Source organism: Drosophila sechellia, chromosome X (assembly GCF_004382195.2).
Source record: "Drosophila sechellia strain sech25 chromosome X, ASM438219v1, whole genome shotgun sequence".
Classification (NCBI taxonomy): domain Eukaryota; kingdom Metazoa; phylum Arthropoda; class Insecta; order Diptera; family Drosophilidae; genus Drosophila; species Drosophila sechellia.
The window spans coordinates 18,908,505-18,922,810 of NC_045954.1; the positions used below are offsets into that span (position 1 = coordinate 18,908,505).

Genomic DNA, 14,306 nt, shown 5'->3' on the forward strand with positions numbered 1-14,306 from the left:
ACAATCTCGGCTCGTTATGTATTTGCACAAATGTTCTGTGCTAATTCCATGGATCGCATTCCCAGCCGACAAGCTGGCAGGGATCAGTGCTGATCTAGCCATAGTTTTGGATATATAGCGATTCCGATTAGCACCTATAGCACCTATTTCAGAGCTTGCAATTGTTGCTCGTTTTTTCGGCGCAGTAAGTGAATGATATCGCCCTCGATGGAGGAAGATCACATGACCGGGAGCTGCAGTGGTCCAACGTTACTCCACGGGGACTGGCCAGGAATCCGTGTTGCCGAAGAAAAACCCCTTAGACCCATTCTATCTAGTTTTTCTTCGCTTTTGTTCCTTCATGTTTTGGCCAGGTGTCGCGGTGCATAGTTGGAATCCTTGGGTCTCCAATTCTCGACGTGACTCCACTTCTTGTAAGCCTCTTTCCCTATCGAGGGATCTCTTCCTTCTTCAAGGGATTCAGCTGCTCCTCAAGGACCTACATAGTTTAAGTTGAGGAGTATGTTGTGGTTCTTCTATCCATCTGACTATACATATCTTCTCACACGATGTTATGGTTTCCTGTGGCCATTCTGAAGCTTATCGAATAGTTTTCTGTACTCCAGGAGCCCGGATTCGGAGAGATCATATTCATCCGAAGGGATATTAGCTGAGATTTGATTTCTTTACTCATTATATGAGCAATGTCAGTTAAATGTCACGAAGTATTTATGCAAACTTCATTACGATAGGAGCAACTAGCACACTCAATTTTCTCGCGGTGTACGCATAAAACACTAGCCAACATCTGGCTTTTTTTGGTGTTTCCGAAATGCCTGCACTGAAAATGAAACTGAAAATAAAGCCAAATGCGGCGACATCGTCGCAGTTCGCGCGCTCTCGCTCGCTCCCCGCGCAGCCGTCTCTGTCGCACCTGCTGTTTGTCTATCAGCTGCCGTGAGGCCTTCTGGCCAGTGCATCTCGCTCGCACGCACGGCGACTGCGCCGCCGACTTCGGCGGTCGACGGTCGGCACTTCATTCGGAGTTGCAGACGCCGGCACCGCCGCATTCGTGAGATACAACTCGTGGTGGTCGGACGAAGTTCAGCGGCTGCTCTATTATCTGGATATCTGGAACTGTGCCTGGTTCTGTCCATCGCTCTTTGTGCGCTTGCATTGTGTTTTTTGTTGTTTTTCTGGCGCTGTGTATTTTTGTTTTCGTTGTCATTGTGCCACTCTGCCACTTTGTCACCTTGCAAACGGTCAACTCTTCCTGCCGGACCAGCGCTCCGTTCCCCTTCGAGACTCACCCGCGATCCCAGGAAGCTGTTCCCAAGAGCACCAGCATCCCAGCTGCGCATCGAAAACCATATCCATATCCATATCCACATCCAGAACACAGCGCACCAGCATGTCGGACGGCATCGAGGTCGAGCAATTGGTGGAGAGCAAGCCAAGAAGGGTGAGTAGTGGGGTGGGCACACATGGAGTTCGAGTTGGAGATGGGTAGCCAGAGCAGGCGGTAGTCCTGCTCCGGGCAGGGACCATGAAATGTGTGTGTATACCGGCAGGGGACGACCGAAAATTAAGAATTATAAAAGATTGGATGGGGCAGCCAGCAGTCCAGAGAGTCAGAGAGCAGGCCGGAGAGATATCTTATAAATGCACCGAAAGAAAATAGGTACTGAGTATGCTGATCACCAATCCGATGCCAAAACCTTCAAATGGAAGAAAGTTCTAATCACTAGATTATAAATAACTACAATTAAAGAATTCTGAAAAGTGGCATTGAATTCGATCTCATGAGAATAATGATAGATTTTCGAACTTTAAGTTGGTCAAATATATATCGTAAGATATAGGATTAGTAAAAACATACACATTTTATGACCAGAGAGCATTGATTATGCTACAATAATATAAAAGTTGAATTACCAACACTGGTATTGAACTCGGACATTGGCTTAAAGGATACTGTGAAACACTGTTTTCTTCCGGTGTACACACTGGAGTTGCTGAAGCCCAGGCCCATGCGGCGTGTGTGTATCTCGCTGGGCATGCGTGAGTGTCTGTAAATAACTCTGACATTGGCTCGCCGGCGACTCCGCTCCACAAGAACCGGCCCCAGAGGGCCAGAGGTCCAGGAGGCGGGGTGGCAGCTGGGTTTTATGGCTCTGCCCGGACGGAAAGGGGCAGGGCAGGGCAATGGCAGGGGCAGGGGCAGGGACTGAGTCTCGCGGGGCAACATCAGCTCGGCTGGTTGCGATTGCGGGGGCGGATGCAGATTGCGGGGGCGGATGCAGATTGCGGGGGCGACTCCGAATCCGAATCCGAACCCAAATCTGAATCCGAATGCGACGCCTTCGCAGCGATGCATATCAAGTTCAAGTGCGTTTGCAGTGCGACTGCCGCTGCTGCACTTGCTCGTTGGGGTCTCGAGACACCATCGATACCCACCGAAGACGCTGCGGTTAATGCGGCGGAGTCCGTCGCCCTGGCCAACACGTATAGCTTTCCAGATTACGGTGCTTAGCGGGCACTGGGAGCTGAGGAAACGGCTGCAGCGCCATTATCTTGGGGGTACTTCGTTTAGCTGATCGCGAGATCTGCGTTTCATGTGACTTTCGGTGCACGGCACTTGTTCGCCAACCTAATCTCTATGGCACCACCAAACAAAGCGATTGCGCTTAGCAGCCAGGCCAATAAATAATACAATTTCGAGGTTTCCAAGTGCAGGGAACAAAAGGAGTAATAATAAAATAAATGTGTGGAATCGTTGGGGATATTAGCCATTCCACACCCTCCAATGCTCGGGAAACGCTTCCTGACGCGCCAATTTTGGTCATCCACTCCCCGAGTCGTCGTCGTCGCCATCGTCACCTTCTGGCGGCATGAATCACGCACTCGGAACCTCGTTTCCCACAACCCGTACCCCATACCGACATCCCGTAGCCATCAGCATGGCCATCGCCAACCCCATCCGGCATCCCAGATCCCCCGACTCCGGGCGTCTGGGGCGTGAGCAGCCATAAAACAGTTTGCTCCTTTGTTTCCTGCACTGTGTGTTAGTGTGTGTGGCGAATGAAACATCGACGGCAGCGGAATAAAAATAAGAAATAAAATAAAGTGAAGTAAAGTGGGGGAAAAAGAACATTGACATATCGGCGGTCCCAGACCCGGAGCAAGTACGTCATTGCGACTGCGCTGCGGCAACTGGCAATTTGTCACTACATTGCGATTTATTTATTTGGTTTTTTTTTTCGATTTAGCCTGGCCAAGGCGAAGCGGTTAATAACCGATTCGTTGCAATTTATTGGTTATTTTCCAATAGCCTTGCCGATGAGTGAGTCAGTTGCATCGACCCACGAATATCCCGCATATTGTGTGTTTACTGTGCCGTATGTCATATATCTGCATCGCCTCTCCTTTATTTCCCTTTATTCATGCCCGATCGTATTATTTGGAATTTTTTCGTCTCTAATCTGAAATTCATTAGTCAACATAAAACAATTTCGGTCCACTTGTACATACACAATGAAAAAGTGAATAAAACACAAATGTGCAGTGCAGTCAAAAGTATCACTCGGTGAATACTCTTACTTTGATTGTTCATACTTTAGTATTTGCTTTATCAGCTCACGATCTATATATACCATACAATTAGATATATGTATATACTATACACAATCATAGTTAACTTAATATAATGTCAGGCATCAAATGATAAAAGATATGGGCATGGTGGTGTCTTTGACTCTGTAGTTCTCGATAGCTTGCTTTTTATTTAAGGACAAGATTCTTTACGTACGTTCTCATAGATTTTTATATTAAAGGTATCTCAAGGGTATCAGCGTTGAGTTACGCGGCAAGTCAGTTTCGAGCACCTGGCTGCGGATTCGGTTTCGTTTTCGTTAGCAATTTTTATTTGCTGTATTATGCTTGGTTACGTTTAGCTGCAGTTATAGCCGCGTTTGATGCATCGCCGGCCCGCTCATTGCCAGATATCGATGGATATAGCTATAGATACTATAGCTACATACACATAGCTGGCAATGCAGCGTGCTGTATGAATGCACACATGGGCATATATGGCTCATTACGTACGAATCCACATAGATAGATAGATACATACGTATCTATCGGATATGGAGGCATGCCATTTGAGCAGTGTGAATTGGCAGATGGCTTTCCTGCTGAAAAGGTGGCTAACTCCATGGAGCTGTTAGGATCATTGGTGGTTCCACTATATATATTTCCTGTCCTCGCTATAAGATTACTTATCCGTCTGACCGAGACTGTTGCTGACTGTTTTCCATCGAGAATCACGCATCACGATTAACCATATCAATTATGGCCTGGCTACTGTCGCTCGCTTTTCTATTCGCGGATCTTTCGAGCATGACGCACTCTGACTTTCCTTGGAACTAGTTTCCCTTTTTCGATAACATGAAGCCAGCCCAATCTCTCGATTCCTATGACTAAGCGCCAACCTCGGCTGGATTTTTATGGTGTGTAAAATTGGAACAGGCGAGCCCTGCAGATTTACCCGGCCACTAATTGCCCGGGCGATCCCAAGAACTTTCGGTAATAAATCAATTACAATTCCTTTAGTTCTGCGACAGTTTTCTTATCAGAGCAAATAGATGACAGTGCGTCAATTCCGGAGGAGGGGCTATCCGAGCCTATCCTATCCGATCTTTGGGTGCACTCCCAGCCCAACTGGAGTGATCTAATTTGTCGTGTTGTCATTGTGTCAGAGGAGGAGATATGGCCATATAGGTATATATATGTTTATAGATATATATACATATGTGCGAACGTTATCGGGCTTATCGGCTGGAAACTTAATTTCAGCTAATTTTAGCCAACAACTTGGCTCACGTAGCCGTGGAGGTTGCAGGAGGAGGACCGACATTTCTATATACATTTGTATCTGCTATCTGGCTTTTTTGGGGGAAAATTTGTCGGGTATTTTCGGTGGGTCATTCGCTGCAACGGTTTCTTAGTCGTCCGCTCATTTTTGGCACAGTTTGCGTCCGCATCTTCTTCATATTTTTTTGCCTGCCTTCCGACTAATTAATTCAGAGCCACGAAACGGGAGCTTCAGAGCTGTTCCATAGTTCTGTGCGACGCATAGAATACACATACAAACTCCAAGTTCTCACTGCGTCGCGTTGTGAAAGTCGTCGCCCGAATCATCTTTGGGTTTAATTGTTTGGCTTTTGATATTTTCGGCAGTCGTCGCTTTTCTAATTGATTTTTCTCACCAGACGCCGTACTCTCCGGTCATTGAACGCATTATAGAGCGATCTCTATCTCCATCTTCCCATCGGTATCTGTATCTGTATCCGTATCTCTGGCCCAGCTTCAATGTCTATTTATACGCGTGTTTAGTTCCTGACTCCAAGCCCGGTCCATTTTGGCTGGCAGCTGGCCCTCTTTGTTTGTTGTCATCCCGTTCCGACGACCCCAAGTCACTTATCAAATCTCTGACCTGCTTTCCGCCGGCTGCTGATTGAAAATTGTCACGCGTAAATTGATTTTAATGCGGCGATCCGCTTAAGACAATAAGAGTGCACTACGTGAAAGGGTAGTTTTCCAATCCGTACTCCAAGTAGTATACTCGTATCAAACCCATCGATCCAATCGCTTTGCACGCATCTAAGCTGGGCCCAACTTTGTGCACAGAAAGATGTGTTTATGTCCCATAATGATACCCCAAAGTCCACTCAATAAATCACAATTGAAATTAATCTTTAGCTAACTAAAATCGTATTGAGACTTCGTTTTTTTACATTTCACTATCAAGCATTCGAACTTATCAAGCCATTTAAATTCATTTACATATCGATTTTTTTTAAATCATCATATTTTGGGCTTCGAACCGGAACCCTCATATGTGTGTGCATTTCGATGGTAACTCGCTGATATCATTATCAAAAATGCTGTAATTTTATATGCGGGTATGTTCCAGCTTATCATAATAAATATAAATAATATAACATAATAAAATATGTATTTAGATTGGCTACTTTTCCACTGGCCCGCTGGTATTATGTTTATAAAGCACTAAAGTGGCAACAAATTGCTTTCCGTGAATCTGCCCGAACGTAATGCAAGTGGGCGATGCAATGGCGTGCCTTTTCCCTGGGCGATTTGAGGTTGCCTGACACGGAAACAAGTCGAATTGAATGTAATATAACCATCGAAAGCGAAAGCCCCGCTCAAATCTGACTCATAGATGGCGCCGTCAAGAGTACTTGGCCCCGCATTGAGTACATACAATACATTTCGCTATCGATGGGCCAAAGCGGATGATCATTCGCCTTGGCGAAACGAGGCGGACTTGGAATACATGATTAAGATATATACTTCCGTCTGAAAGTTGTTTACAATCCCCCTCTCCGCTTGCTTATAATCCTCTTCCCCCTTGCTCTTTCGCAGATGCCGCTGGCCACGTCGCTGGAGAAGGACTCGATTCGCGAGGCCTACGAGGATGTACGCTCCGATCTGACGGACACCGAGTGGGCGGTATTCAAGTTCGATGGCGCCCAGATCATTGTACATGCGCGCGGTCAGTGCTTTGAGGAATTCCGACAGCAGTTCGGCGACTCGGAGCGCGCCTTTGGCTACATACGCATCCAGATGGGTGACGAGATGTCCAAGCGCAAGAAGTTCATCTTCCTGACGTGGATCGGGCAGGAGGTGGGCGTCATCCAGCGGGCCAAGATGTCCACGGACAAGGCGCTGATCAAGGATGTCCTGAACGTGAGTAGCCAATAGTTAGAGATGCCAGATCCCAGATGCAGAAATATATCCTCTAATCTTTTGCAGAATTTTGCCGTGGAACTTCAGGCGGGAGTGGAGGCCGAGCTGGACATTGAGCTCTTCCGTGAGGCACTGAACCGTGCCGGCGGCGCCAACTACGGAACGGGCATCCGGGATAACTAAGCGGCCTCCAAGTTACTTTATATATAAATTTTTTTTTGCAACTCTTAACTGCTTACCAAACTGCTCCTTTCTCTTTAATTATTATGAATTAATTTTATGAAATTTAAAAACTACATTTTATGAAATATTATACAAGCAATTGTACAATTACTGGGTCCTCTTTTCGTATCATCCGTAGTGGCATTAAGGATTCAAAAATGGTACAAGAAAAGTCAATACCAAATTTCAAAAGCGGATGTAAAAGCGATCGATAAAAATTCGATGCCATGTGTTTATAGTAGAACTGCTGAATTTCTTTGATGATAAGACAAAAATTTTGCTCACTTGATACTAAATACTAAAGTGGACAGATATGCCAGAATTCACATTAGAAAATAAAAAAAAACTGTTCGTCTATTCAAGTTTCTATAGTAAAGAAACTAGTCTGGTTTACTGAACATACGCCGGGTGGATCGATTCGAATTTTATAAGCTCCAAAATGAAGATGGTTTACATTGGTGAACTTAATACTACGGATATGATGAAAATGATGAGAGATGAAGAATGATCTAGTTGCCTCTTAGTCCCGGGCGCTGCCTCGCGCTTCCTAGCGGTCCCGGAAGAGTACCGAGTGAAGTGCATCGATGTCCACCTCCACGCCAGACGAGTTGGTGGTCACGGTGCGAGAGCTACGGACAAGAACGTTAAACAATACTGCTTGACATCTTTAAAGCATATCACTCACCTGGCCTTGTGCACCGAGCGGCGGGAGGAGTGCGGATTGACCAGCACACAGTGCATTGGCTGGTCATCGAACTGACGATGGTGATAGGTATCTACGGCCTTCTCGGCGTGTTCCAATGACTTGTAAATAACTTCGGCGGTGCCGGGACGCACCACACGAGCGTCGTACACTGGGCCGATGTCGCTAAAAAGCTCGCGAATATCCGCAGTGGTCACGTTAGTATGCAGATTGCTCACCAGCAGGCGATATCCACCCTTGCTGGTCGACGTACCCAGCGACAATGGGGATGGCGAACGGCGCTTGTTCTTCGATGGAGCAGCTGCATTACCATCACCATCACTACCGCTATCGCTATCACTACCACCACCGCGACCAACGGCCCTTCTCCGGTTCTCGTTGGCGTAGATCCCATGAGAAATGCGAGGATCCTTCTTACTGACAAACAGACGAGACCGCACGGATTCTGGGAGTTTACTTGTGTTTGCTGTGTCGCGGTGGCGGCGCTCGAGAGGCTCATTGGTGGTATCTGCGCGTCCAACTACGAGTCGGGTGGTCAGCAAAGGACGCTCAATACGATTGCGGGCCGCCTCGTAAATGGAGAATGGATTTGTATCTATTTTGTTATTGAGTGGAGCCATGGACATCTCCACGTCGTTGCCGCGGTTCAGGTCGAGGCCACCAGTGGAGTAGTGTGGCAACGCTTGCTTCCTCTGCCCTAAGTGCAATGTTCGAGATATTTCCTCTGAAAGTAGAAGAGCTTTTTAGGAACGGCTTGGCAAAGAAAGACACTAACTAACCATCCTCCAGGTCCTGCATATTATCAAGATCAATATAGCGCCGTGGAGCAAAGGGTTGGCCCGGCTTATTGGACATGGGGTCAAAGGTTCGACGCAAGCCGGACAACATGTGGTTACCCAGTCCCACGACATCGTCGTCTGAGTCCCATTTCGCCTGAATGGTGCCGTCCGCATGGTTTGACATGCTAATAAGGCGGTGACCAAACTGACCGATGTGCACTCCCTTTCCGCGTGCGCGATGTGATGGCTCAAACGACTCCTCTTCTGCATCAATAAGTATTGGGGCCGCCGAACGGACCTTCTTTCGCTCCAGTAGCTGGCGGGCATCGATGCCCGAGTCGCGCACGCTCTTGTTGATCAGATCCCGGGCATCGGCTATCTTGGCCCGTGTCTTCGCGGCGATCTTGTTCCTGGCATCGAAGGTCCGCTTTGCCGGCGGATCAGAGTGAGATCCTCGAGCGACCGATGGCTTGAAAAAAGGCTTGTTCAGCAGCTGGCGCGGCTTGGAGAAGTTCGCATTGCTGCAATAGAAAACACATTGAGTGCCACTCCATTTTTTCAGCTGTCCTGTAAATGCACTTACAACTTTCTGTCGATGGGACGATAGCCGCGTTGCCCGCGCTTCCGCTCTATAATCTCGTCCAGACTCATATCGATGTCCATGGCTCCCAATGTACGCTTTTCACACCCTTTCCTAAGCTAGGTGTGAACTGAAAACAACCAGATTCAAATTATCCCGACTCCTCGAACTACGTTCGTAAAAATAAAGAACTGGCGTTTCACTGGTGACACTTGGGGTGGCGAACTATCGCCCAGCACTATCGATAGCAACTATCGCTTATAAACACTTTCGTGATGCTGGAAACAAATGTAAAAAAGAAACAGTAATATACTAGCACTAATGTATGAATACAAATATACGATTAATACTAATAAACTAATAAACTACTAATAAACTACGGTTTCACTTACAAAAACAGTTTTTGCATGTCTTAACATTAGTTTGTAGACAATTGAGGTCTTGAAAATTCTCAGAACTGACATTGATTCTCTTAGTACCCTTAACAAACATAATACGTTTTATCCACTGACATTACGCGTCACTAATTCGCAGTGTGCCCACGTCGGGTCTGGTCACACTGCTACCTGCACAACAAAAACAACGCACAGCCTTAGCTACCAAATATTTTTGTATCAGAATTTCACCTACTCTTTTAGGACTTTTAGAAAAATTAAAACCTTCTAAAGATACCACCTACCGTCCGTAGGTGCCATGAACCATTCATAATCCATAGTGGAATTATGCCTACGTACGTCCTTGCACGCTCAACGGGACTGCCAGTCAAGGTATGACTTCGATGATGTGAAGCCAGGTCGCACTCCTTCCTTCATTGTAGGCCATGAGTGCTCCTCCTTCCACCCTTTAGTCGCTTTTTACGCCAAGCCGGGAACGCTGAGGTAGTATTCTTACCACCCACCACACTGGACACCTGTTTGGGCTTAGCCACACACTCTGTGGCCATCTCGTCTGATCGGTCTCGTTCCATCATCTTAACTGGGTTAGGTGGTAGTCCAATCATTTGTTTTGGCACTCTGCCCAAACCGCCAACTCAAACGTTTCACAGTTTTTTTAACTGACAATATCCGTCTGATCGTATAAGAGCTTGTATAAGAGTTTGTATAAGAGTTTTTGCTTGTTTACATGATCCGCTGTGAGCTTTCAAAGTAAACATATGTTTTAACATATTTGGCGTTACGGTTTCGTGTTTGTTGATTGGCCGTTAATTGAAACAAAGCAAAACAAATTGATTCAACAACTTCTGTTAACTTTAGTAAATGGTATGTTCTAAATAAAAACAATGTGTTTGTGACCTTTTTTTTATGTTTTGTAATAAAAATGAGGTATTTGAAGCTTGTTATTTTACCAGGTATGGCATAATGCTTGATACTAGCATATTTGGACTATAAATAACCTTGTTCCAAAGACACTAGAATATTCTAGTCTATTCTAGTGTCTTTGCTTGTTCACTGTTTTTCAAGCTGATTCTAGCATTTATGTAACGTGTGAGCTTTTGTGTCGTTAATTTTTTCAGAATTATATCCAACTTCGACCAACTGTAAAGTCTGTTGTACTTTTTAGATGAAATGTCAAATGAGCCCGCAAAGAGAGAGCCCTTGTTTTAAAAGAATTGGTATTTGGTACAATTTTAAAGAACCGCCAGCTTTTTGAAATGGAATCTGAAAGGATTACTAGAAAATTAACTAGTTTTATGAGCCGTCTTACAGAAAAATGGTAATCATGTCATTACAATAGAACTTATTTCGAGAAAAAAACTAAATCAAACTATAGAATTGATTCGATCAGAGTAGGATATAGTATAAAGACAAATACTGAACATTCAACCAACAATTACAACCTTATTTACAATGTAGTATGTGCCTATGCAATATTAAGAACAATTAAATAAAATAGCATATTAACATATGGCAGCACTTTGTTGCTATGTTTATGTTTATGTTTATGCACGCAGTTAGGCCCAGGGCGGATGTAACATGATCGCCCACTCGAAGGCCACAAAGTATAAGTGCATTGCCCACTTGAAGGCCAAAAAGTATAAGTGCATGGTCAGCATTCACACGCCGACCAAATGCTTATTACATACGTACATACATAGCTCGCTCTCCCGATAAGCCTAGATATATAAGATATACATAAGAACTCCGCTCCGCCGCTGGCGTACCCGGCAGCGCAGCTACGCGGATTAGCCTAAGTCCAAATATATTCAAAACTGTAAAATCAGACACTCTGTAGACGTTGAGCTGGCAGAACCATTTCTGCCTACTCTAAAAAACCAAAAGAATAAATTGAAATAAATATAAAGTCAGCCCGACGGCTGCATTCAACTTAAAACGGACTTGTGTTCTGAATTGGAGTTCATCATTACAACAATTTCCCACGAATTTCATATGACCATGCTAGATGGCAAAACAGTTAGCGGTCGAATAAACCATTCTCGTAAGAACAAAAGGAGTAACACAATGGAGGATGTTATGAACGGATTACTTGTTTCATCGGATTCGTATATGTATATAACGGCTATGTCGTAAACTTCTAACACTAGTTGCAAATAATTCAATTTTGATAAAACCGTTGAAAACAATTTAAATAAATCAGATTCGCCAGATTCATCCAATTCCGATTAATTTCTGATGAGAAATATATAATAAATTCATTAAAAGTCCAAAATATAAATTTACAGTCAAATCTGTTTTTGTTTATTCGAGTTATTACTAAAGTTCCGCTAGCTGGGAATTATTTACATTATTTTTTATTATTTGCAGAATTTTGCCGTGGAACTTCAGGCGGGAGTGGAGGCCGAGCTGGACATTGAGCTCTTCCGTGAGCCACTGAACCGTGCCGGTGGCGCCAACTACGGAACGGGCATCCGGGATAACTGAGCGGCCTCCAAGTTACTTTATATATACATTTTTTTTTTTGCAACTCTTAACTGCTTACCAAACTGCTCCTTTCTCTTTAATTATTATGAATTAATTTTATGAAATTTAAAAACTGTACATTTTATGAAATATTATACAAGCAATTGTACAATTACTGGGTCCTCTTTTCGTATCATCCGTAGTGGCATTAAGGATTCAAAAATGGTACAAGAAAAATCAATACCAAATTTCAAAAGCGTATGTAAAAGCGATCGATAAAAATTCGATGCCATGTGTTTATAGTGGAACTGCTGAATTTCTTTGATGATAAGACAAAAATTTTGCTCACTTGATACTAAATACTAAAGTGGACAGATATGCCAGAATTCACATTAGAAAATAAAAAAAAACTGTTCGTCTATTCAAGTTTCTATAGTAAAGAAACTAGTCTGGTTTACTGAACATACGCCGGGTGGATCGATTCGAATTTTATAAGCTCCAAAATGAAGATGGTTTACATTGGTGAACTTAATACTACGGATATGATGAAAATGATGAGAGATGAAGAATGATCTAGTTGCCTCTTAGTCCCGGGCGCTGCCTCGCGCTTCCTAGCGGTCCCGGAAGAGTACCGAGTGAAGTGCATCGATGTCCACCTCCACGCCAGACGAGTTGGTGGTCACGGTGCGAGAGCTACGGACGAGAACGTTAAACAATACTGCTTGACATCTTTAAAGCATATCACTCACCTGGCCTTGTGCACCGAGCGGCGGGAGGAGTGCCGATTGACCAGCACACAGTGCATTGGCTGGTCATCGAACTGACGATGGTGATAGGTATCTACGGCCTTCTCGGCGTGTTCCAATAACTTGTAAATAACTTCGGCGGTGCCGGGACGCACCACACGAGCGTCGTACACTGGGCCGATGTCGCTAAAAAGCTCGCGAATATCCGCAGTGGTCACGTTAGTATGCAGATTGCTCACCAGCAGGCGATATCCACCCTTGCTGGTCGACGTACCCAGCGACAATGGGGATGGCGAACGGCGCTTGTTCTTCGATGGAGCAGCTGCATTACCATCACCATCACTACCGCTATCGCTATCACTACCACCACCGCGACCAACGGCCCTTCTCCGGTTCTCGTTGGCGTAGATCCCATGAGAAATGCGAGGATCCTTCTTACTGACAAACAGACGAGACCGCACGGATTCTGGGAGTTTACTTGTGTTTGCTGTGTCGCGGTGGCGGCGCTCGAGAGGCTCATTGGTGGTATCTGCGCGTCCAACTACGAGTCGGGTGGTCAGCAAAGGACGCTCAATACGATTGCGGGCCGCCTCGTAAATGGAGAATGGATTTGTATCTATTTTGTTATTGAGTGGAGCCATGGACATCTCCACGTCGTTGCCGCGGTTCAGGTCGAGGCCACCAGTGGAGTAGTGTGGCAACGCTTGCTTCCTCTGCCCTAAGTGCAATGTTCGAGATATTTCCTCTGAAAGTCGAAGAGCTTTTTAGGAACGGCTTGGCAAAGAAAGGCACTAACTAACCATCCTCCAGGTCCTGCATATTATCAAGATCAATATAGCGCCGTGGAGCAAAGGGTTGGCCCGGCTTATTGGACATGGGGTCAAAGGTTCGACGCAAGCCGGACAACATGTGGTTACCCAGTCCCACGACATCGTCGTCTGAGTCCCATTTCGCCTGAATGGTGCCGTCCGCATGGTTTGACATGCTAATAAGGCGGTAACCAAACTGACCGATGTGCACTCCCTTTCCGCGTGCGCGATGTGATGGCTCAAACGACTCCTCTTCTGCATCAAAAAGTATTGGGGCCGCCGAACGGACCTTCTTTCGCTCCAGTAACTGGCGGGCATCGATGCCCGAGTCGCGCACGCTCTTGTTGATCAGATCCCGGGCATCGGCTATCTTGGCCCGTGTCTTTGCGGCGATCTTGTTCCTGGCATCGAAGGTCCGCTTTGCCGGCGGATCAGAGTGAGATCCTCGAGCGACCGATGGCTTGAAAAAAGGCTTGTTCAGCAGCTGGCGCGGCTTGGAGAAGTTCGCATTGCTGCAATAGAAAACACATTGAGTGCCACTCCATTTTTTCAGCTGTCCTGTAAATGCACTTACAACTTTCTGTCGATGGGACGATAGCCGCGTTGCCCGCGCTTCCGCTCTATAATCTCGTCCAGACTCATATCGATGTCCATGGCTCCCAATGTACGCTTTTCACACCCTTTCCTAAGCTAGGTGTGAACTGAAAACAACCAGATTCAAATTATCCCGACTCCTCGAGCTACGTTCGCAAAAATAAAGAACTGGCGTTTCACTGGTGACACTTGGGGTGGCGAACTATCGCCAAGCTCTATCGATAGCAACTATCGGTTATAAACATTTTCGTGATGCTGGAAATAAAAT

At 45.6% G+C, this 14,306-nt stretch overlaps 3 protein-coding genes and 1 long non-coding RNA gene across 5 annotated transcripts; 2 read left to right on the forward strand and 2 right to left on the reverse strand.

Annotated features, from left to right (window-relative positions):
- Positions 1 to 1,040: 1,040 nt before the first annotated feature.
- Positions 1,041 to 7,080, forward strand: LOC6614905 (coactosin-like protein). Its single transcript, XM_002039286.2, has 3 exons — positions 1,041 to 1,441; positions 6,424 to 6,747; positions 6,814 to 7,080. The coding sequence occupies exons 1-3, from the start codon at positions 1,391 to 1,393 to the stop codon at positions 6,928 to 6,930; spliced, it is 492 nt and encodes a 163-aa protein (XP_002039322.1). The 5' UTR covers positions 1,041 to 1,390; the 3' UTR covers positions 6,931 to 7,080.
- Positions 7,081 to 7,324: 244 nt separating this feature from the next.
- On the reverse strand, positions 7,325 to 9,240 carry LOC116802218. Its single transcript, XM_032725982.1, has 4 exons — positions 9,035 to 9,240; positions 8,452 to 8,972; positions 7,655 to 8,396; positions 7,325 to 7,598 (listed from the first exon to the last, which is right to left on the reverse strand). Exons 1-4 carry the CDS (start codon positions 9,112 to 9,114, stop codon positions 7,517 to 7,519), a joined length of 1,425 nt encoding a protein of 474 aa, XP_032581873.1. The 5' UTR covers positions 9,115 to 9,240; the 3' UTR covers positions 7,325 to 7,516.
- A 341-nt stretch (positions 9,241 to 9,581) lies between these two features.
- On the forward strand, positions 9,582 to 12,310 carry LOC116802221. Of its 2 annotated transcripts, XR_004362578.1 has the most exons (3): positions 9,582 to 10,290; positions 10,545 to 10,744; positions 11,794 to 12,310. It is a non-coding gene; the product is annotated as an uncharacterized LOC116802221 (long non-coding RNA). The 2 variants fall into 2 exon arrangements; XR_004362579.1 differs by lacking the exon at positions 10,545 to 10,744.
- On the reverse strand, positions 12,309 to 14,231 carry LOC6614906. The gene is made up of 4 exons (XM_032725983.1): positions 14,019 to 14,231; positions 13,436 to 13,956; positions 12,639 to 13,380; positions 12,309 to 12,582 (listed from the first exon to the last, which is right to left on the reverse strand). The coding sequence occupies exons 1-4, from the start codon at positions 14,096 to 14,098 to the stop codon at positions 12,501 to 12,503; spliced, it is 1,425 nt and encodes a 474-aa protein (XP_032581874.1). The 5' UTR covers positions 14,099 to 14,231; the 3' UTR covers positions 12,309 to 12,500.
- Positions 14,232 to 14,306: the final 75 nt, after the last annotated feature.

Bases quoted from the DNA above. Each gene is read 5' to 3' on its own strand.
- LOC116802218 (XM_032725982.1), bottom strand. From the start codon at position 9,114: ATGGACATCGATATGAGTCTGGACGAGATTATAGAGCGGAAGCGCGGG. The intron at 8,397-8,451 runs GTTAGTTAGTGT...TTCTACTTTCAG, and splicing joins TATGCAGGACCTGGAGGATG to AGGAAATATCTCGAACATTG. The intron at 7,599-7,654 runs GTGAGTGATATG...TCTTGTCCGTAG, and splicing joins CGCTCGGTGCACAAGGCCAG to CTCTCGCACCGTGACCACCA.
- LOC6614906 (XM_032725983.1), bottom strand. From the start codon at position 14,098: ATGGACATCGATATGAGTCTGGACGAGATTATAGAGCGGAAGCGCGGG. The intron at 13,957-14,018 runs GTAAGTGCATTT...TTTCTATTGCAG, and splicing joins CGTCCCATCGACAGAAAGTT to CAATGCGAACTTCTCCAAGC. The intron at 13,381-13,435 runs GTTAGTTAGTGC...TTCGACTTTCAG, and splicing joins TATGCAGGACCTGGAGGATG to AGGAAATATCTCGAACATTG.
- LOC6614905 (XM_002039286.2), top strand. From the start codon at position 1,391: ATGTCGGACGGCATCGAGGTCGAGCAATTGGTGGAGAGCAAGCCAAGA. The intron at 1,442-6,423 runs GTGAGTAGTGGG...GCTCTTTCGCAG, and splicing joins TGGAGAGCAAGCCAAGAAGG to ATGCCGCTGGCCACGTCGCT. The intron at 6,748-6,813 runs GTGAGTAGCCAA...AATCTTTTGCAG, and splicing joins TGATCAAGGATGTCCTGAAC to AATTTTGCCGTGGAACTTCA.